At 44.9% G+C, this 19,968-nt stretch overlaps 1 protein-coding gene and 1 long non-coding RNA gene across 2 annotated transcripts in view; one reads left to right on the plus strand and one right to left on the minus strand.

Moving 5' to 3' along the window:
* LOC110523072 (uncharacterized) overlaps window positions 1–19,968 on the plus strand; it is a 127,876-nt gene that overhangs the window by 58,761 nt on the left and 49,147 nt on the right. The window contains exons 25-36 of the mRNA XM_036976594.2: window positions 6,799–7,005; window positions 7,112–7,378; window positions 7,536–7,751; window positions 7,840–8,016; window positions 8,123–8,389; window positions 8,547–8,762; window positions 8,851–9,027; window positions 9,134–9,400; window positions 9,558–9,773; window positions 9,949–10,178; window positions 10,412–10,541; window positions 10,650–10,843. Of these exons, the coding sequence (XP_036832489.2) occupies window positions 6,799–7,005; window positions 7,112–7,378; window positions 7,536–7,751; window positions 7,840–8,016; window positions 8,123–8,389; window positions 8,547–8,762; window positions 8,851–9,027; window positions 9,134–9,400; window positions 9,558–9,773; window positions 9,949–10,178; window positions 10,412–10,541; window positions 10,650–10,843 (2,564 nt within the window). The remainder of the gene's footprint in view (window positions 1–6,798; window positions 7,006–7,111; window positions 7,379–7,535; window positions 7,752–7,839; window positions 8,017–8,122; window positions 8,390–8,546; window positions 8,763–8,850; window positions 9,028–9,133; window positions 9,401–9,557; window positions 9,774–9,948; window positions 10,179–10,411; window positions 10,542–10,649; window positions 10,844–19,968) is intronic.
* LOC149983147 (uncharacterized) overlaps window positions 18,405–19,968 on the minus strand; it is a 33,928-nt gene continuing 32,364 nt past the window's right edge. Inside the window, exon 3 of the long non-coding RNA XR_016496421.1 lies at window positions 18,405–19,949. This is a non-coding gene — a long non-coding RNA (uncharacterized LOC149983147). The remainder of the gene's footprint in view (window positions 19,950–19,968) is intronic.

Here is a 19,968-nt window from a genome sequence, read left to right on the forward strand (position 1 = left end):
TCAAAAAAGCCACCCTTTGCCTTGACAGCTTTGCACACTCTTGGCATTCTCTCAACCAGCTTCATGAGGTAGTCACTTGGAATGCGTTTTCAAATAGCAGGTGTGCCGCCTTAAAGTATTTGTGAAATGTGTTTGAGCCAATCCGTTGTGACAATGTAAGGAAGGGTATACAGAAGAGAGCCCTATTTGGTAATTGACCAAGTCCATATGTCAAGAACAGCTCAAATAGCAATGAGAAATGACTGTCCGTTTAAGACATGAAGTTCAAGTGCAGTCGCAAAAACCAAGCACCATAATGTAACTGGCTCTAATGAGGACCGCCACAGGAATGGACGACCCAGAGTTACCCCTGATGCAAAGGATAAGTTCATTAGATTTACCAGCCTCAGAAATTGCAGCCCAAATAAATGCTTCACATAGTTCAAGTAAGACGCATCTCAACATCAACTGGTCAGAGGAGACTGCGAATCCAGCCACCATGATCGAATTGCTGCAAAGAAACCACTACTAAAGGACACCAATAAGAAAGACTTGCTTGAGCCAAGAAACACAAGCAATGGACATTAGACCGGTGGAAATTTGTCCTTTTGGTCCGAGTCCAAATTGGATATTTTTGGTTCCAACCGCTATGTCTTTGCGAGAACGGATCTCCGCATGTGTTTTTTCCCACCATAAAGCATGAAGGAGGTGGTGTTACGGTGTGGGGCTGCTTTGCTGGTGACACGGTCACAGCATTCTGCAGCCATACGCCATACCATCTGGTTTGGGCTTAGTGGGACTGTCATTTTGTTTTAACAGGACAATGACCCAACACAACTCCAGGCTGTTTAAGGGCTATTTTAACAATACGGAGAGTGATTGAGTACTGCATCAGATGACCTGGCTTCCACAATCCTCAACCAAATTGAGATGGTTTGGGATGAGTTGGACCGCAGAGTGAAGGGAAAGCAGCCAACAAGTGCTCACCATATGTGGGAACTCAAGACTTGGAAAAGCCTTCCAGGTGAAGCTGGTTGAGCGAATGCCAAGTGTGCAAAGCTGTCAAAGCAAAGGATGGCTATTTGAAATATATATTTAGATTTTAACACTTTGGTTGCTACATGATTCCATATGTTGCATAGTTTTGTCTTCGCTATTCTGCAACATAGGAAAAATAAGGAACCGTTTGCTTGAGTAGGTGTTCTAACACTTTTGACCGGTAGGGTTTATCCGCTCTAGGTTTATCCTCTCAGAAATGCTTGTTGTAAAAATTCAGAAAACAAAACATATTTTACATAGGTTTAAAGATGAACTTCTTGTTAATCCAACCACGGTGTCAGATTTATAAAATGCTTTTCGGCGAAAGCATACCTAGCCCAGAACATAGCCTAGTTGAAAAATTATTACAAATAGTAACCAGCCAAGCAGAAGCGTTACAGAACTCAGAATTGGAGAGAAAATTAATCCCTTACCTTTGATCTTCATATGGTGGCACTCAGAAGACATTCATTTACTCAAATGTTCCTTTTGTTCGATAGTCTCTTTATATCCAAAAACCTCTTTTTGTTCAGATTTTCTTCAGTAATCCACAGGCTCAAACGCAGTCAAAACAGGCAGACAAAATCAAAATTGTATCCGTAAAGTTCATAGAAACATGTCAAATGATGTTTATATTCAATCCTCAGGTTGTTTTTAGCCCAAATGATCTATAATATTTCAACCGGACAATGACGTCGTCAATAAAAGGTACACAAGAAATGCACTCTCTCGGGATTGCGCATGAAAAAGCTCTGACACGTAAGGTTCCACTCATTCAGACTGGTCTTACTCCCTCATTTATAAGAATACAAGCCTGAAACAATTTCTAAACACTGTTGACATCTAGTGGAAGGCATAGGAACTGCAAATTGCGTCCTAAGTCGATGGATACAGTAATGGCATTGAATAGAAAACTACAAAACCAAAACACACAATACTTCCTGAATGGATTTTTCTCAGGTTTTCGCCTGCCAAATCAGTTCTGTTATACTCTGAGACAATATTTTAACAGTTTTGGAAACTAGAGTTTTCTATCCAAATCTACCAGTTACATGCATATCATATCTTCTGGGCCCGAGTAGCAGGCTTCTTAATTTGGGCATGCTTTTCATCCGAATGCTGCCCCCTACCCTAGAGAGGATTTATATATGTCACTTATTAGAGGATAACCTTTGGAAATGTCCACTATTTTGTGATGTTTTGATAGGGGATCACAAAAACAGGAAGAGGAACAATTTAGAAAAATATTTATTTAGATTTTTTTAAAGCCACATGGAAACTTGGATTAACCTATACATGGTTGGTTAGATGAGAATTTATAGAAGGCTTCCATTTATATTTTGGAATGGCAGATTTTGATTTTGGTGGTCTGCATCAAGGAAAAAGGAATAAACCACCAAGGTCAATGAATCACGACCTGCCATAGAATATCTGCAGTGAGTGATAAATAAATTAAATTATTACAATTTAGCAGATTAACACTGGAGTGATATATGAGCAGATGGTGTGTGAGAGTAGTGATACTGGTGTGCAAAAGTGCAGCAAAGTAAATAAAAACAATATGGGATGAGGTAGGTAGATCGGGTGGGCTATTTACAGATGGACTATGTACAGCTGCAGCGATCGGTTAGCTGCTCAGATAGCTGATGTTTAAAGTTAGTGAGGGAAATGTAAGACTCAGCTTCAGAGATTTTTGCAATTAGTTCCAGTCACTGGCAGCAGAGAACTGGAAGGAAAGGCGGCCAAAGAAGCTGTTGGCTTTAAGGATGACCAGTAAGATATATCTGCTGGAACGCGTGCTATGGGTGGGTGTTATCGTGAGCTGTGAAGGCAGAGCTTTACCTAGCATAGAGTGATAGATGACCTGGAGCCAGTGGGTCTGGCGACTAATATGTTACCGGGGCCATACAGGTCACAGTGGTGGGTGGTATAACGCGCTTTGGTAACAAAACGGATGGCTCTGTGATAGACTACATCCAATTTGCTGAGTAGAGTATTGGAGGCTATTTTGTAGATGACATCGCCGAAGTCGAGGATCGGTAGGACAGTCAGTTTTACTAGGCTAAGTTTGGCGGCGTGAGTGGAGGCTATTTTTGACTTTCAAATCCTTGTATTGATGTGTAGCCAGTGACTTGGAGACCGCCCAGAATTATCTGCACCATTTGAGGAAAATTCAAACTGCATTCTAAGTTCTGTGACCTCCTCCCCACCCCCACACACTCCTATGACAAAATCAAATATATTGCTGTTTTAAGCAATTGGTCTTGTCGTCATGTTGACTAAACTTTTATACTAACATCACCAAACTGAGGTCAAACGGAAGTGTAATTTGTGTGTAATGTGGTTTAAAATGTTGCCTTGTGTAATGTAGTAACACATACTATCCACATATTGGAAAGTAGCGTAATATACATTTTTTAGAAATGGATAAATCATTATAATTTGGGATGATAGTAAATGATACAAACTCACATTTGTTTCAATCACATATTTCTAGACCACATTTAACCATTCCAGCCCAGGACCTCAACATCCAGTTTCACCTGCAGGATCATCTGAGACCAGCCTTTCAGACAGCTGATAAAACTGTGGGTTTACAAAACTGAAGAAAGTCTGCTCAAACTGTCTCAGGGAAGCGCTTCTGCGTGCTTGTCATCCTCACCATGGTCTTGACCTGACTGTAGTCGTAACTGACTTCAGGGGGCAAATGCTCACCTTCAATGGCCACTGGCACTCTGGCGAAGTGTGCTTCATGGATTAAATCCTGGTTTCAACTGTACCAAGCAGATGTTGGATAGCATAAGGCATCGTGTGGGTGAGAGGTTTCATGTCAACGTTGTGAAGAATGCCCCATGGTGGGTTTATGGTATGGGCAAACATAAGCTATGAACACAATTGCATTTTATCGATGGCAATTTGAATGCACGGAGATGCCATGAGATCCTGAGGCCCATTCTCTGCCGCCATCACCTCATGTTTCAGCATGATAATGCATGACGCCATGTCTCAAGGATCTGTACACAATTCCTGGAAGCAGAAGTATGGCCTGCATACTCACCAGACATGTCACCCGTTGAGCATGTTTGGAAGACTGTGTACGACAGCATTTTCCAGTTCCTGCCAATATCTAGTAACTTCTCACAGCCATTGAAGAGGAGTGGGACAATATTCCACAGGCTGCCATCAACAGCCTGATCAACTCTACATGAAAATGGCAAATGGCGGTCACACCAGATACTGACTGGTTTTCTGATCCACGCCTCTACCTTTTAAGGTACCTGTGACCAGCTGATGCAAATCTGTATTCCCAGTTGTGAAATCCAGAGATTAAGGCCTAGTGATTGTATTTCAATTGACTGATTTCCTTATCAAATCGATTTATAAAGACGGTACACCAGCAGAGTGCTATAAAGTGCTATACAGAAAACGAGCCTAAAACCCGAACAGCAAGCAATGCAGACGTAGAAGCAAGGTGGCATTGAACTACCTAGAATGGCAGGAACCTAGGAAGAAACCTATAGGAACCAGGCACTGAGGGGTGGCCAGTCCTATTCTGGCTGTGCTGTGTGGAGGGTATATATGGCCATTTAAGGCCAGATTGTTCAAAAGTTGATAATGACCAGCAGGGTCAAAACAATAATCATTGGTTGTAGAGGGTGCAACATGTACTCCTCAGGAGTAAATGTCAATGGCTCTTCATAGCTGAGCAGTGAGGTTGTTGTGGGGGGGGGGGGGGTTCGAGGGAGCTCAGTAAAATCTTTGTTGCGTTTATATTTTTAAGTGTACATTGACATATTGACTGCGCGGGCTGGCAAAACCCTGGATAATTTTTATTCTAACTTCTGCGACGCATACAAAGCCCTCCCCTGCCCTCCTTTCGGAAAATCTGACCGACTCCATTTTGTTGCTCCCAGCCTATAGACCGAAACTTAAACAGGAAGCCTGTGCTCAGTTCTGTTCAACGCTGGTCCGACCAATCGGATTCCACGCTTGAAGATTGCTTCGATCACTTGGACTGGGATATGTTCGGCATAGCGTCGGACATTAACATGGATGAATATGCTGATTCGGTGAGCGAGTTTATTAGCAAGTGCATCGGTGATGTTGTACCCACAGCGTCTAAAACATTTTCCAACCAGAAACTGTGGATTGATGGCAGCATTTGCAAAACTGAAAGCACGAACCACTGCTTTTAATCAGGGCAAGGTGACCGGAAACATGACCGAATACACAGTGTAGCTATTCCCTCCAAGGCAATCAAACAAGCTAAGCACCAGTATAGAGACAAAGTAGTCGCAATTCAATGCCAGACTGCATCCCCAGCCGCGTCCTCAGAGCATGCGCAGACCAGCTGGCTGGTGTGTTTACGGGCATATTCAATCAATCCTTATCCCAGTCTGCTGTTCCCATATGCTTCAAGAGGGCCACCATTGTTCCTGTTCCCAAGAAAGCTAAGGCAACTGAGCTAAATGACTATCCGCTTCGTAACTCACTTCCGTGCTTTGAGAGACTAATCAAGGACCATATCACCTCCACCCTACCTGACACCCTAGACCTACTCCAATTTGCTTACCGCCCCAATAGGTCCACAGACAACGCAATCACACTGCCCTTACCCATCTGGACAAGAGGAATACCTATGTAAGAATGCTGTTCATCGACTACAGCTCAGCATTTAACATCATAGTACCCCCAACTCGTCATTAAGCTCTAGACCCTGGGTCTCGACCCCGCCCTGTGAAACTGGGTCCTGGAATTCCTGACGGGCCGCCCCCAGGTGGTGAGGGTAGGTAACATCTCCACCCCCCTGATCCTCCACACTGGGGCCCCACAAGGGTGCGTTCTCAGCCCTCTCCTGTTCACCCATGACTGCGTGGCCATGCCCGCCTCCAACCCAATCATCAAGTTTGCAGACGACACTACAGTGGTAGGCTTGATTGCCAACAATGACGAGACGGCCTACAGGGAGGAGGCGAAGGCCCTCGGAGTGTGGTCAGGAAAAAAACCTCACACTCGACGTCAACAAAACAAAGGAGATGATCGTGGACTTCAGGAAACAGCAGACGGAGGAGCCCCCTATCCACATCGACGGGACAGTCGTGGAGAAGGTGGGAAGTTAAGTTCCTTGGCGTACACATCACGGACAACTGAAATGGTCCACCCACACAGACAGCATGGTGAAGGCGCAGCAGCCCTAACCTCAGGCGGCTGAAGAAATTTGGCTCGTCACCAAACACACTCACAAACTTTTACAGATGCACAAGCGAGAACATCCTGTCGGGCTGTTGCCTGGTACGGCAACTGCTCCGCCCACAACCGTAAGGCTCTCCAGAGGGTAGTGAGCTCTGCACAACGCATCACCCGATGGACAACTACACCACCTGATGTCACAGGAAGGCCAAAAAGATCATCAAGGAGGACAACCACCCGAGCCACTTCCTGTTCAACCAACCTTCTTATTCATTCCTTTACACTTGTGTGTATAAGGTAGTTGTTGTGAAATTGTTAGATTACTTGTATATTACTGCAGGGTCGGAACTAGAAGCACAAGCATTTCGCTACAATCGCAAAAACATCTGCTAACCATGTGCATCTGACAAATACAAATTGATTTGAGTTTGAAAATGTTTACTAGCTAGTATATTAGCAGTTGAGACATGTTACCTACAGTCTAACCCTTTGTGCTGAATTGTTTTGGGGGAAACTAACGCTTCATTAGACTTGTTCTGGGTAGAGTGTAAAAGGCCTGTCTGTTATCTTGGTAATACTCTCTCCCTACAGAATCTCCAGTTCCACTTACTACAGCTTATTTGGCTCCAACTACAACCGTTCCAGATATTCTTCCTGCTCAGCCAGTCTGTACCAGTCCATCAGTGAGGTGTCGGGGCTCAACTTTGTGCATCTCCCAAACTCAGCTGTGTGACACATTGAGAGACTGCCCTGATGGTTTTGATGAGGAGTCCTGCATTACTAAATGTCCAAACCGAGGTAGATATATTAATGCGTTCTGATATTTGATACTGCTTTGCCACCCAGAAAACCCCTTTAACCCTCTTAACCTTTCTTCATGGTCCCTCTTATGTGTGTCTCCCAGGTGAGTTCCGGTGTAAGGACAGGAGGAAATGTATTGAGAGGAGTCTGGTTTGTGATGGACGCGCTCATTGCCATGATGGCTCAGATGAGATTGGCTGTCCAACGATCGCTGCTCCAACATCCCAAACTGCGCCCCTGAAGTGCCGTATGGGTTCTAGACTGTGCAAGGATGGGAGAGAGTGTGTCCTGCACAGCCATGTTTGTGATGGAGAGGTGGACTGTACGGATGGATCAGATGAACAGGACTGTGAGCTCCTCTGCAAAGCAGGTCAGAAGCTCACCTCTTGATCTGGTGTAATGTATTTAAACACAAGTGGCCAGTTTCAGCACAAATCCATCCATTCATATCAATGTCCTTAGGTCAGTTCCAGTGTACTCATTGGTTGTTAGCTCAGGTCCAGTGTGCTCCATGGTTCCTACCTCAGGTCAGTTCCAGTGTGCTCATGGGAAGAAGTGTATCGACCAGCAGCAGATGTGTGATGGAAAGGCACAGTGCCAGGACCGTTCTGATGAAATGGACTGCTTCAAGGCCACCAAGAGCTGCAGTCATCGCTGTGACAACAATAGCCGCTGTATCCCAGAAACCTTCCTCTGTGATGGAGAGAGGGACTGTGCGGACGACTCTGATGAGGAAGGCTGTGGTGAGACACTGCTGACTCACTTGGACAGTTGGTACAGAAGGATGAGGAGAGTCTCTTTAAATGAATCTAATGTAACCTCTCTCCCTAGATTCTAACAAGGTCCTTCCTCCTGTCCTGCCAACTCTGGCTCAGACCTGTACCAGTCCATCAGTGAGGTGTCGGGGCTCAACTTTGTGCATCTCCCAAACTCAGCTGTGTGACACATTGAGAGACTGCCCTGATGGTTTTGATGAGGAGTCCTGCATTACTAAATGTCCAAACCGAGGTAGATATATTAATGCGTTCTGATATTTGATACTGCTTTGCCACCCAGAAAACCCCTTTAACCCTCTTAACCTTTCTTCATGGTCCCTCTTATGTGTGTCTCCCAGGTGAGTTCCGGTGTAAGGACAGGAGGAAATGTATTGAGAGGAGTCTGGTTTGTGATGGACGCGCTCATTGCCATGATGGCTCAGATGAGATTGGCTGTCCAACGATCGCTGCTCCAACATCCCAAACTGCGCCCCTGAAGTGCCGTATGGGTTCTAGACTGTGCAAGGATGGGAGAGAGTGTGTCCTGCACAGCCATGTTTGTGATGGAGAGGTGGACTGTACGGATGGATCAGATGAACAGGACTGTGAGCTCCTCTGCAAAGCAGGTCAGAAGCTCACCTCTTGATCTGGTGTAATGTATTTAAACACAAGTGGCCAGTTTCAGCACAAATCCATCCATTCATATCAATGTCCTTAGGTCAGTTCCAGTGTACTCATTGGTTGTTAGCTCAGGTCCAGTGTGCTCCATGGTTCCTACCTCAGGTCAGTTCCAGTGTGCTCATGGGAAGAAGTGTATCGACCAGCAGCAGATGTGTGATGGAAAGGCACAGTGCCAGGACCGTTCTGATGAAATGGACTGCTTCAAGGCCACCAAGAGCTGCAGTCATCGCTGTGACAACAATAGCCGCTGTATCCCAGAAATCTTCCTCTGTGATGGAGAGAGGGACTGTGCGGACGACTCTGATGAGGAAGGCTGTGGTGAGACACTGCTGACTCACTTGGACAGTTGGTACAGAAGGATGAGGAGAGTCTCTTTAAATGAATCTAATGTAACCTCTCTCCCTAGATTCTAACAAGGTCCTTCCTCCTGTCCTGCCAACTCTGGCTCAGACCTGTACCAGTCCATCAGTGAGGTGTCGGGGCTCAACTTTGTGCATCTCCCAAACTCAGCTGTGTGACACATTGAGAGACTGCCCTGATGGTTTTGATGAGGAGTCCTGCATTACTAAATGTCCAAACCGAGGTAGATATATTAATGCGTTCTGATATTTGATACTGCTTTGCCACCCAGAAAACCCCTTTAACCCTCTTAACCTTTCTTCATGGTCCCTCTTATGTGTGTCTCCCAGGTGAGTTCCGGTGTAAGGACGGGAGGAAATGTATTGAGAGGAGTCTGGTTTGTGATGGACGCGCTCATTGCCATGATGGCTCAGATGAGATTGGCTGTCCAACGATCACTGCGCCAACATCCCAAACTGCGCCCCTGAAGTGCCGTATGGGTTCTAGACTGTGCAAGGATGGTAGAGAGTGTGTCCTGCACAGCCATGTTTGTGATGGAGAGGTGGACTGTAAGGATGGATCAGATGAACAGGACTGTGAGCTCCTCTGCAAACCAGGTCTGAAGCTCACCTCTTGATCTGGTGTAATGTGTTTAATCACACGTAACCAGTTTCTGCACAAATCCATCCATTCATATCAATGTCCTTAGGTCAGTTCCAGTGTACTCATTTGTTGTTAGCTCAGGTCCAGTGTGCTCATTGGTTCCTACCTCAGGTCAGTTCCAGTGTGCTCATGGGAAGAAGTGTATCGACCAGCAGCAGATGTGTGATGGAAAGGCACAGTGCCAGGACCGTTCTGATGAAATGGACTGCTTCAAGGCCACCAAGAGCTGCAGTCATCGCTGTGACAACAATAGCCGCTGTATCCCAGAAACCTTCCTCTGTGATGGAGAGAGAGACTGTTCGGACGGCTCTGATGAGGAAGACTGTGGTATGAGCCTGATCTCTAAAAACCGTTTCCATTGTAATGGGTGTTTATAACCCATTTCCACTGATGTGGTTCCATGTTGTTTAGAACCCATTTCCACCTTGTTCTGAACCCGTTTCTACTTAGTTTTTTGCAATCATTGCTCTCCTCTGCTTCTGCCATCTCGCTCTCCTCCCAGTGGCAAAGCTTTGTGGCCAGCAGCAGTATCATTGCAGTAATGGTCAGTGTGTGTCTGAGGCTCTCCGTTGTGACGGCCATGCTGACTGCGGAGACCATTCTGACGAGGTGGGCTGTGCCAAACCCCCCCACTGTCCCCCGGAGCGCCGCTGCCCAAACAGCCATGAATGTCTTGTGGAGGAATGGCTGTGTGATGGGGAACAGGACTGCCAGGACGGTTCAGACGAGATGGTGAGGAACCCGCCTAATATTAACCTTCACTTTAAAATGATTGTGCAAAACATTTATATACTTGCTCACAGCCAGATGAACTCATGGATACCACTTTTATGGCTCCATGATCAGTATTAAGGAAGTCCAAGGTAGTTTTGGAAAACAATACAAACTAGCATGCTAGGTTAATTTCCATAATCTCGCACAATCAATTTACCTTAACCCATCTCTAAATTCTGGGTAAACTTCAGAATTGTAAGGTGTCTCCAGTGACGTGTGGGGAGTTCCAGTGGAGCTGTGTCTCTAAGACCCAGTGTATCCCTGCAACCTGGAGGTGTGATGGACAGCAGGACTGTGAGGACTACAGTGACGAGGCCGGATGTGAGCTTAAACAAAGGGTTATGGTTACATTTGTATTTGGCCAGGTGAAGTGCTCCAACCAGCTGTGGTAGTGGAGAGTGTGTGGACCAGTCTGTTGTTTTACTGTAGGTGACCAGTTGAAGTGCTCCAACCAACTTTACCAGTGTGGTAGTGGAGAGTGTGTGGACCATTCCCTGCTGTGTGACCACATCATCAACTGTCCTGATGGATCTGACGAGGGGCACGGTTGTTCCACCAATAACTGCTCCAGCCCTGGGACCCCCCAATGTGACCAGCACTGTGTCAGCACCCCTTACGGACCGGTTAGTACCCCAACCCAGGGTTTTCAAAACCCGGTCCTGCGTAATATTACATTTAACACTTTTCACATTGTGTACCCTCAGGACACTACTCTACTACCACATCTACAAAACAAAATCCATGTTACGTGTGGGTAGAGTATGTGTATGCTTGTGACCCTTAAAGTCCCCGCTGTTCCATAAGTTTCATTTTTATCTGTTTAAAATCTGATTCTACTGCTTGCATCAGTTAACTGATGTGGAATAGAGTTCCATGTAGTCATGGCTTTATGTAGTACTGTGCGCCTCCCATAGTTTGTTCTGGACTTGGGGACTGTGAAGAGACCTCTGGTGACATGCCTTGTGGATTATGCATGGCTGTCTGAGTTGTCTGCTAGTATTTTAAATAGACACCTTGGTGCCGATTGTAATTTGACAGCCAAACACACGACTGGGCAGTAGTCCAGGTGAGACTAAACTAGGGCCTGTAGTACCTGCCTTGTTGATAGTTAAGGCCGAGCAGTGCTTTTTTATGGACATACTTCTCCCCATTTTAGCTACTGTTGTATCAATATGTTTGAAAATGACAGTTTACAATAGTTTGACTCAAAGCAGTTTAGTCACCTTAACTTGCTTTTAGTTTGACATATTTAGGACTAACTTATTTATTGCCACCCATTCTGAAACTAACTGCAGCTCTTTAGGGTTGCAGAGATTTCACTCGCTGTAGTAGCTGACGTGTATGGTGTGGAGTCCTTCGCATACACACTGGCTTTACGCAGAGGCTGAAGAAATGTGGCATGCCACCTAAAACACTTTCACAGATGCACAATTGAGAGTATCCTGTTGGGCTGTATCACCACCTGATATGGCAACTGCATTGCCCACAACCACAAGGATCTCCAGAGGGTGGTGCGGTCTGCACAGCGTATCACCGGGGGCAAACTACCTGCCCTCCAGGACAACTACAGTACACTATGTCACTGGAAGGCCAAAAATATCAAGGACAAGAACCACCTGAGCCGCTGCTTATTCACCCCGCTAACATCCAGAAGGCAAGATGGCATCGCAGTGCAGACGTGTTTTGTTTTCCTCTCGTTTACTTTTTGTATTTTTCGTCTTTTTTGTATATATTCCAATTTGTTTTTCAATCATTTTCCTTTTTTAAATTAAATATACCTTCCGCCTCACTCAATGTGACACCGATCCGCAATTTCTTTAGACCTTATATCCAGAACTTTCATCAGAAGGTTGCCAGCTAATTAGTTAAGTTACTAGCCATTTAGTCATTGTTAGCCGCTGCTAGCGGCCTTTACCCTCTGCTCAGGCACCAGCTGTTTTTTTAGCCTGGATAATACCTGCAAGCCTCGGACTGTTTTTCTCCACTACAACGCCAGATTTCTGCCATAAACCTTGGACCATTGATCATCACAGCTAGCTGCCACTGAGTGACCCAGCCCCGAAGTTAGCCCTGAGCCAGACTCATCTCCGGGCTAGCAAACAAAATTACCACAACTACAATACCTCTTTCGCCATCTGGCCAGGTCCCTTCGTACCACCACGACTGGTCCGCAGATGTAATTTCATCAGCTGTGCCTTCAACCGGCCTTTGCTGGACGACGGAGCAGATGCTTCTATTTACCCCGGACCGCTAACTTTAAACGCCGTTGCTCCCGCGTACTAGCGTAGTAACGACCTAGCGTTTCCCTATTTCATCCATTGCACTACACTGGACCCTATGATTACTTTGCTACATAGCTGATGCCTGCTGGACTTAATTTATCACGGTACTCCACATTGTTTACCTTTGTTTCTGTCGGCCCTAGCCCCGCACTCAGGCCCTGTGTGTAGTTAACCGACCCTCTCTGCCCATTCATCGCCATTGAACCTGTTGTTGACTTAGCTGATTAGCTGTTGTCTTACCCGTTGTTGACTTAGTTAGCTCTCCCAATCAACACCTGTGATTGCTTTATGCCTCGCTTTGTCTCTCTCAAATGTCAATATGCCTTGTATACTGTTTAGGATAATTATCATTGTTTTAGTTTACTGCAGAGCCCCTAGTCCCACTGCATATGCCTTAGATACCTCCTTTGTCCCACCTCCCACACATGCGGTGACCTCACCCAGTATAACCAGCATGTCCAGAGATGCAACCACTCTTATCACTCATTGCCTGGGTTTACCTCCACTGTACCCGCACCCCACCATACCCCTGTCTGCACATTTTGGCCTGAATCTATTCTACCACGCCCAGAAATCTGCTCCTTTTATTCTGTCCCCAACGCACTAGACAACCAGTTTTGCTTTAGCCGTACCCTCATCCTACTCCCCTGTTCCTCGGGTGATGTGGAGGCTAATCCAGAGCCCTGCGTGTGGAATATACATTGGTTTCATGCATGTTACATCAGAAGCCTCCTCTCTAACTTTGTTTTACTTACTGCTTTTGCACACTCCGCCAACCCTGATGTCCTTGCTGTGTCTGAATCCTGGTTCAGGAAGGCCACCAAAAATTCAGAATTCCATACCCAACTACAAAATTTTCTGTCAAGATTGCAACTCCTCCCCCTTTGGCAGTTCTATCACTGCAGAGATAGCTTGCAAAGTTCTGTCATACTTTCCAGGTCTATGCTCAGACAGTTCGCCCCTCTAATTGAAAAAATGAATCTCTCCAGAAATAAGTCTATCTTGCCGCCTGTTATAGATCCCCCTCAGCTCCCAGCTGTGCCCTGGACACCTGGACAATCAATATGTGAATTGATTGCCCCCCATCTGTCTTCAGAGTTGATTCGTTCTGACCTTAACTGGGATATGCTTAACACCCCAGTAGTCCTACAATCTAAGCTATGCCCTCAATCTCACACACATTATCAAGGAAACCACCAGGTAGAACCCTAAATCAGAAAACATGGGCACCCTCATAGATATTATCCTGACCAACTTGCCCTCCAAATACACCTATGCAGTTTTCAATGAGGATGTCAGCTGTCATTGCCAGCAAAACTAAAATGTTTTGACACTAAAGTCCATGGAGAACAAGAGCACCTCCTCCCAGCTGCCCACTGCACCGAGGCTAGGCGGCACGGTCACCACCGATAAATCCATGATAATCAATTTCAATAAGCATTTCTCTACGGCTGGCCATGCTTTCCTCCTGGCTACCCCAACCGCTCCGCAACCCCTATTACCAGTCTGTTCAACCTCTCTTTTTCTCAGAGATCCCTAAAGATTGGAAAGCTGCTGCGGTCATCCCCCTCTTCAAAGGGTGAGACACTTTAGACCCAAACTGTTACACCCATCATCCTGCCCTGCCTTTCTAAAGTCTTTAAAAGCCAAGTTAATAAACAGATCACTGACCATTTGGAATCCCTCTATCTCCTCCGCTGTGCAATCCGGTTTCTGAGCTGGACGCGGGTGCACCTCAGCCATGCTCAAGGTCCTAAACGAAATCATAACCGCCATTGATAAAAGACCAAACTGTGCAGCTGTATTCATCGACCTGGCCAAGGCATTCAACTGTCAAAGTATTCTTATCGGCTTTCTCAAATGACTGCGGCGCCTGGTTCCCCAACTACTTCGCAGATAGTTCAGACCTCTGGCAGTCTATGGGGGTACCATAGGGTTCAATTCTCGTGCCGACTCTTCTGTATATATCAATGATGTTGCTCTTGCTGTGGGTGATTCCCTGTTCCACCTCTACGCAGACTACAGCATTCTGTATACATCTGGCCCTTTTTTGGACACTGTAAACTAACCTCCAAACGAGCTTCAATGCCATACAACACTCTTTCTGTGGCCTCCAACTGCTCTAACATGCTAGCAACACCAAATGCATGCTTTTAAACCGTTTGATGCCTGCACCCGCCCGCCTGACTAGCATCACTACTCTGGACGGTTCAGACTTACACTGGATACTTACATTTCCCTCACTAAACATCAGCTAACTGATTGCTGCAGCTGTACATAGTCCATCTGTAAATAGCCCATCCAATCTACCTACCTCATCCCCATATTGTTTTTATTTACTTTGCTGCTCTTTTGCACACCAGTATCACTACTTGCACACCTTCTGCTCATCTATCACTCCAGTATTAATCTGCTAAATTGTAATTACTTTGCTACTATGGCCTATTTATTGCCTTACCACCTCATGCCATTTGCACACACTGTATGTAGACAATTTCTTGTTTATTACATTTCATTCCACCCTGTTTCTGTCGCTTTGCTTTATCTTTGACAGGTCGCAGTTGTAAATGAGAACTTGTTCTCAACTAGCTTACCTGGTTAAATAAATGTGAAATGAATCAAAAAAAGGTCAGTATAGGTCCATTAAAGCTGGGACCGAGACTGAAAAACAGCTTCCATCTCAAGACTGTTAAACAGCAATTAGTAGCACAGAAAGGCTACTGCCTACATACATACTCAAAATAATTGGCCATTTTATTAAATGGATCACTAGTCACTTTAATAATGTTTTAATAATACATTTAATACTTTTAATAATACATATCTTGCATTACTCTTCTCATATGTATATATTGTATTTTATAACATCTACTGCATCTTGCCGCTCTGCATCGCTCATCCATATTTTTATATCTACCTATTCTTATTCCACACATTCACTTTGTGTGTTAGGTATTACTGCTGTTACTACTGTCGGAACTAGAAGCACAAGCATTTTGCTACAGTTGCGTTAACATCTTCCTTTAAAGAACACCCTCTAATAGACAGCTAACTTTTTATCCACAATATAGCAGGGGTTGTAAAGCATAAAACAAGTTTATCCAGCAGCGGACTGTGATCGATAATGTCAAAAGCTGCACAGAACTCTAACAAAATAGCAGCCACAATCTTTTAATCTACATTTCTCTCAGCCAATCAGTCATTTTTGTAAGTGGCATGTATGTTGTATGCCTTTCCCTACAAGCATGCTGAAAGTATGTACATTTCTTTACTGTAAAATAGTATAGTAAACTTTTGATTGACTAGATAGCCTGTTAACAAACCTTTGTATCTGAGCCAGTAAAGGGGGCTTTACTATTTTGGGGTAGCGGAATTACTTTAGCTTCCCTCTAGGAATGAGGGCACACTATCTTGTAGGCTTAGATTGAAGATATGGCAAATAGGAGTGGCAATATCATCCAGTTATCCTCAGTTTCCATCCAAATTGTATTGGTCACATACACATTCACATATTTAGCAGGTGTTGCGGGTGTAGAGAAATGCTTGTTCCTAGCTCCAGCACTGCAGTAATATCTAACAATTCACAACTATACACACAGATCTGAAAGAAAAATAATGGAATTAAGAACTATATGAATACTAGAATGAGCAACGTTGGAGTCCGGAGTGTAAATATGGGTGGTTAGAAGAGGCTGTATGAGACAGTACGTGGATATACAAAATATTTTATCTGTAGAACAGTGTGTGTGTGTGTATACAGCAATAGTTGAACAGGATGGCATTGATTTAAAATACAGTATATACATATGAAATGAGTACAACAGTATGTGAACATTAAAGTGATCAGTGTTCCATTAACAGGGATTCCATGTCTATGTACAAGAAGCCTCTGTAGGGTTGAGTAAGTGGGTGGTGACAATGACTAAGTTCAGGGCAGGGTACTGGTTGGAGGCCGGCTAGTGATGGCTATTTAAGCGTAATGGCTTTGAGATGTTTTTCAGTCTCTTGGGTCCAGCTTTGATGAACCTGTACTGACCTCGCCTTCTGGATGATTGCGGGGTGAACAGGCCGTGGCTCGGGTGGTTGTCCTTGATGTTCTTTTCTGGCCTTCCTGTGATGTCGGGTGCTGTAGGTGTCCTGGAGGGCAGGTAGTTAGCCCACAGTGATGCGTTGGGCAGACCGCACCACCCTCTGGAGAACCCTGCTGTTGTGGGTGGCATAGTTGCAGTACCAGGCGGTGATACAGCCCGACAGGATGCTCTCAATTGCGTAGCTGTAAAAGTTTGTTTTAGGTGACAAGCCAAATTTCTTCAGCCTCCTGAGGTTGAAGGGAGCTGTTGCGCCTTCACCACACTGTGGACCATTTCAGTTTGTCAGTGATGTGTACACTGAGGAACTTTAAGCCTTTCACCTTCTCCACTGCCGCCCGTTGATCTGGATGGGGGAGTGCTATATCTGAAGTCCACCATCGTCTCCTTGACGTTGAGAGGTTATTTTCCTGGCACCACTTCACCAGGACCTTCACCTCCTCCCTGTAGGCTGTTGTCTTTGTTGGTAATCAGGCCTACTACTGTTGTCTGCAAACTTTCTGATTGCGTTGAAGGTGTGAGTGGCCATGCAGTCATGGCTGAGCAGAGTACAGGAGAGGGCTGAGCAGAGTACAGGAGGGGTCCCCTGTGTTGAGGATCAGCGTTGTCCTACCTTCACCCCCTGGGGGTGGTCCGTCAGCAAGTCCAGGACCCAGTTGCACAGGGCGGGGTTCAGACTCAGGGCCCCGAGCTTAATGAGCTTAGAGGACAAGCTGAACCCCACCCTGGACTTGCTGACGGACCAATATCCTATGATGTTGAAGGCTGAGCTGTCGTCAATGAACAGCATTTTGACATACAATACCAGCTTAAAAGTCAATTGTGTTGTGACAAGGTAGGGTTGGTATACAGAAGATAGCCCTATTTGGTAAAAGATCAAGTCCATATTATGGCAAGAACAGCTCAAATAAGCAAAGAGAAACAACAGTCCATTACTTTAAGACATGAAGGTCAGTCAATCTGGGAAATGTCAAGTATTTAGCACAATGATGAACTGGCTCTCATGAGGACCACCACAGGAAAGGAAGACTGAGTTACCTATGCTGCAGAGGATAAGTTCATTAGTTACCAGCCTCGGATATTGCAGCCCATACAAATGCTTCAGAGTTCAATTTAACAGACCTAGCTCAACATCAACTGTTCAGAGGACACTGCATGAATCAGGCATTCATGTACAAATTGCTGCAAAGAAACCACTAAACGACACCAATAAGAATGAGATTTGATTGTGCCAAGCAACACGAGCAATGGACATTAGTGGTGGAATTTTGTCCTTTGGTCGGAGTCCAAATTTGAGATTTTTGGTTCCAACCGCTGTGTCAGACAGTAGGTGAACAGATTTTCTCCACGTGTAGAGAATTTTGCTACACTCGCATTAACATCTGCGTATGACAAAAAAATTAGATTTGTTTTTTCCCCACCCTGAAGCATGGAGGTGTGATGTGGGGGTGCTTTGCAGCTGACAATTATTTAGAAAGGGCTATTTTACCAAGGAGAGTGATGGTCTGCTGCATCAGATGACCCGGCCTCCACACTCACCCAATCTCAACCCAATTGAGATTGGGATGAGATGGACCTCAGAGTGAAGGAAAAGCCGCAAACACGTGCTCAGCATGTGTGGGAACTCCAAGACTGTTGGAAAATCATTCTTCCTGAAGCTGGTTGAGAGAATGCGAAGAGTGCAACGCTGTCAAGGCAAAGGGTGACTACTTTGAAGAATCTAATGTAAAATGCTTGGGGGGGGTTACAACCGTTTTGATGGATTCACTATTCTACAATGTAGAAAAAAGTAAAGAAGAAATAACCTTGAATGAGTAGGTGTCCAGTGCTACGGGATGATAGTCATTTAGTTACCTTTGTTCCTGTACCCAAGAAAACAATGGTGGACATCTTGAATTAAATGGGGACAGCAGACTAGGCTAAGGAGAGATTTAATGTCTGTAAACACTCCAGCCAGTTGGTCTCTGAGAATGCGGCTAGGGATGTCTGGGCTGCCAGCCATGCGAGGGTTAACACGGTTTAATGTCTTACTCACGTCGGCCACGGAGAATGAGAGCCAACAGTCCTCGAGAGGCCTGCGTCAGTGGTGCCATGTTATCCTCAGAGGGTGAAGAAGGCGTTTAACTTGTCCCGGAGCAAGACGTCGGTGTCCGACGTGGCTGGTTTTCCCTTTGTAATCCGTGATTGTCTGGGGTCCCTGCTACATATGTCTGAGCTGTTCAATAGGGACGCCACTGTCTCTGTACTGATGTTTTGCCTGTGGTTGCCTTACGTAGGGCATAACTAAACTGTTTGTATTCTGCCATATTCCCAGTGTCATAACTTTACTTTTTATCTGATCAACTAACTGTTTAATTGTTACTGAATTGAATTAATCATGTAACAATTAACTCATTAGGATTTGGGGCACCACGAGCTGTTTAAAGTTACCATCTCCCGATATACACTCTACATGTCTTTACTATCACATCCATAAGTGGTCAACCTTTAAAATCATAACCTCGTATCATCATTCTGAAAAGTCGTAACCTCCTGCATCTGCAAAAGCCTTATGATTCACTGCTGCACATTGGTTTATTTAATTGCTAACTAAATGGTTACACCGGATATACATACACACTTAATACATTAGAAACAGGTCCCTAGCGGACTGACAACGATATGGCGGCTTCTAAAATCAAATCAAATCAAATGTATTTGTCACATACACATGGTTAGCAGATGTTAATGCGAGCGTAGCGAAATGCTTGTGCTTCAAGTTCCGACAATGTAGTAATAACCAACTAATCTAGCTAACAATTCCAAAACGACTACCTTATAGACACGTGTAAGGGGATAAAGAATATGTACATAAAGATATATGAATGAGTGATGGTACAGAGCGACATAGGCAAGATACAGTAGATGGTATCGAGTACAGTATATACATATGAGATGAGTATGTAAACAAAGTGGCATAGTTAAAGTGGCTAGTGATACATGTATTACATAAATATGCAGTAGATGATATAGAGTACAGTATATACGTATACATATGAGATGAATGATGTAGGGTATGTAAATATTATATTAGCATTGTTTAAAGTGGCTAGTGATTATATTTTACATCATTAGAAAAGACATGGAGGGCAAGAGGCAGAGACATAATACTTTGGTACATTTAGAAACTACTCTCACAGTAATAATGTACTTTGCACATGAACCACCTTCTGTTTGGAGTAAAATCATGAATGTATTTGGTACTTAGTGTATTTCTCCTACAGGGCCTTGGAAAGGGGTTGGTTGGGCCATTCCACGGCACACTTGTAACGCTCTGATTGTCCAACAGGGGTCCCCATCCGTCTGTTCTTCCATTCGCTCTGGAAAATGAGTCGTTGA

This window comes from Oncorhynchus mykiss, chromosome 5 (assembly GCF_057628025.1).
Source record: "Oncorhynchus mykiss isolate SJ-2025 chromosome 5, ASM5762802v1, whole genome shotgun sequence".
In the NCBI taxonomy this organism is placed as follows: Eukaryota; Metazoa; Chordata; class Actinopteri; order Salmoniformes; family Salmonidae; genus Oncorhynchus; species Oncorhynchus mykiss.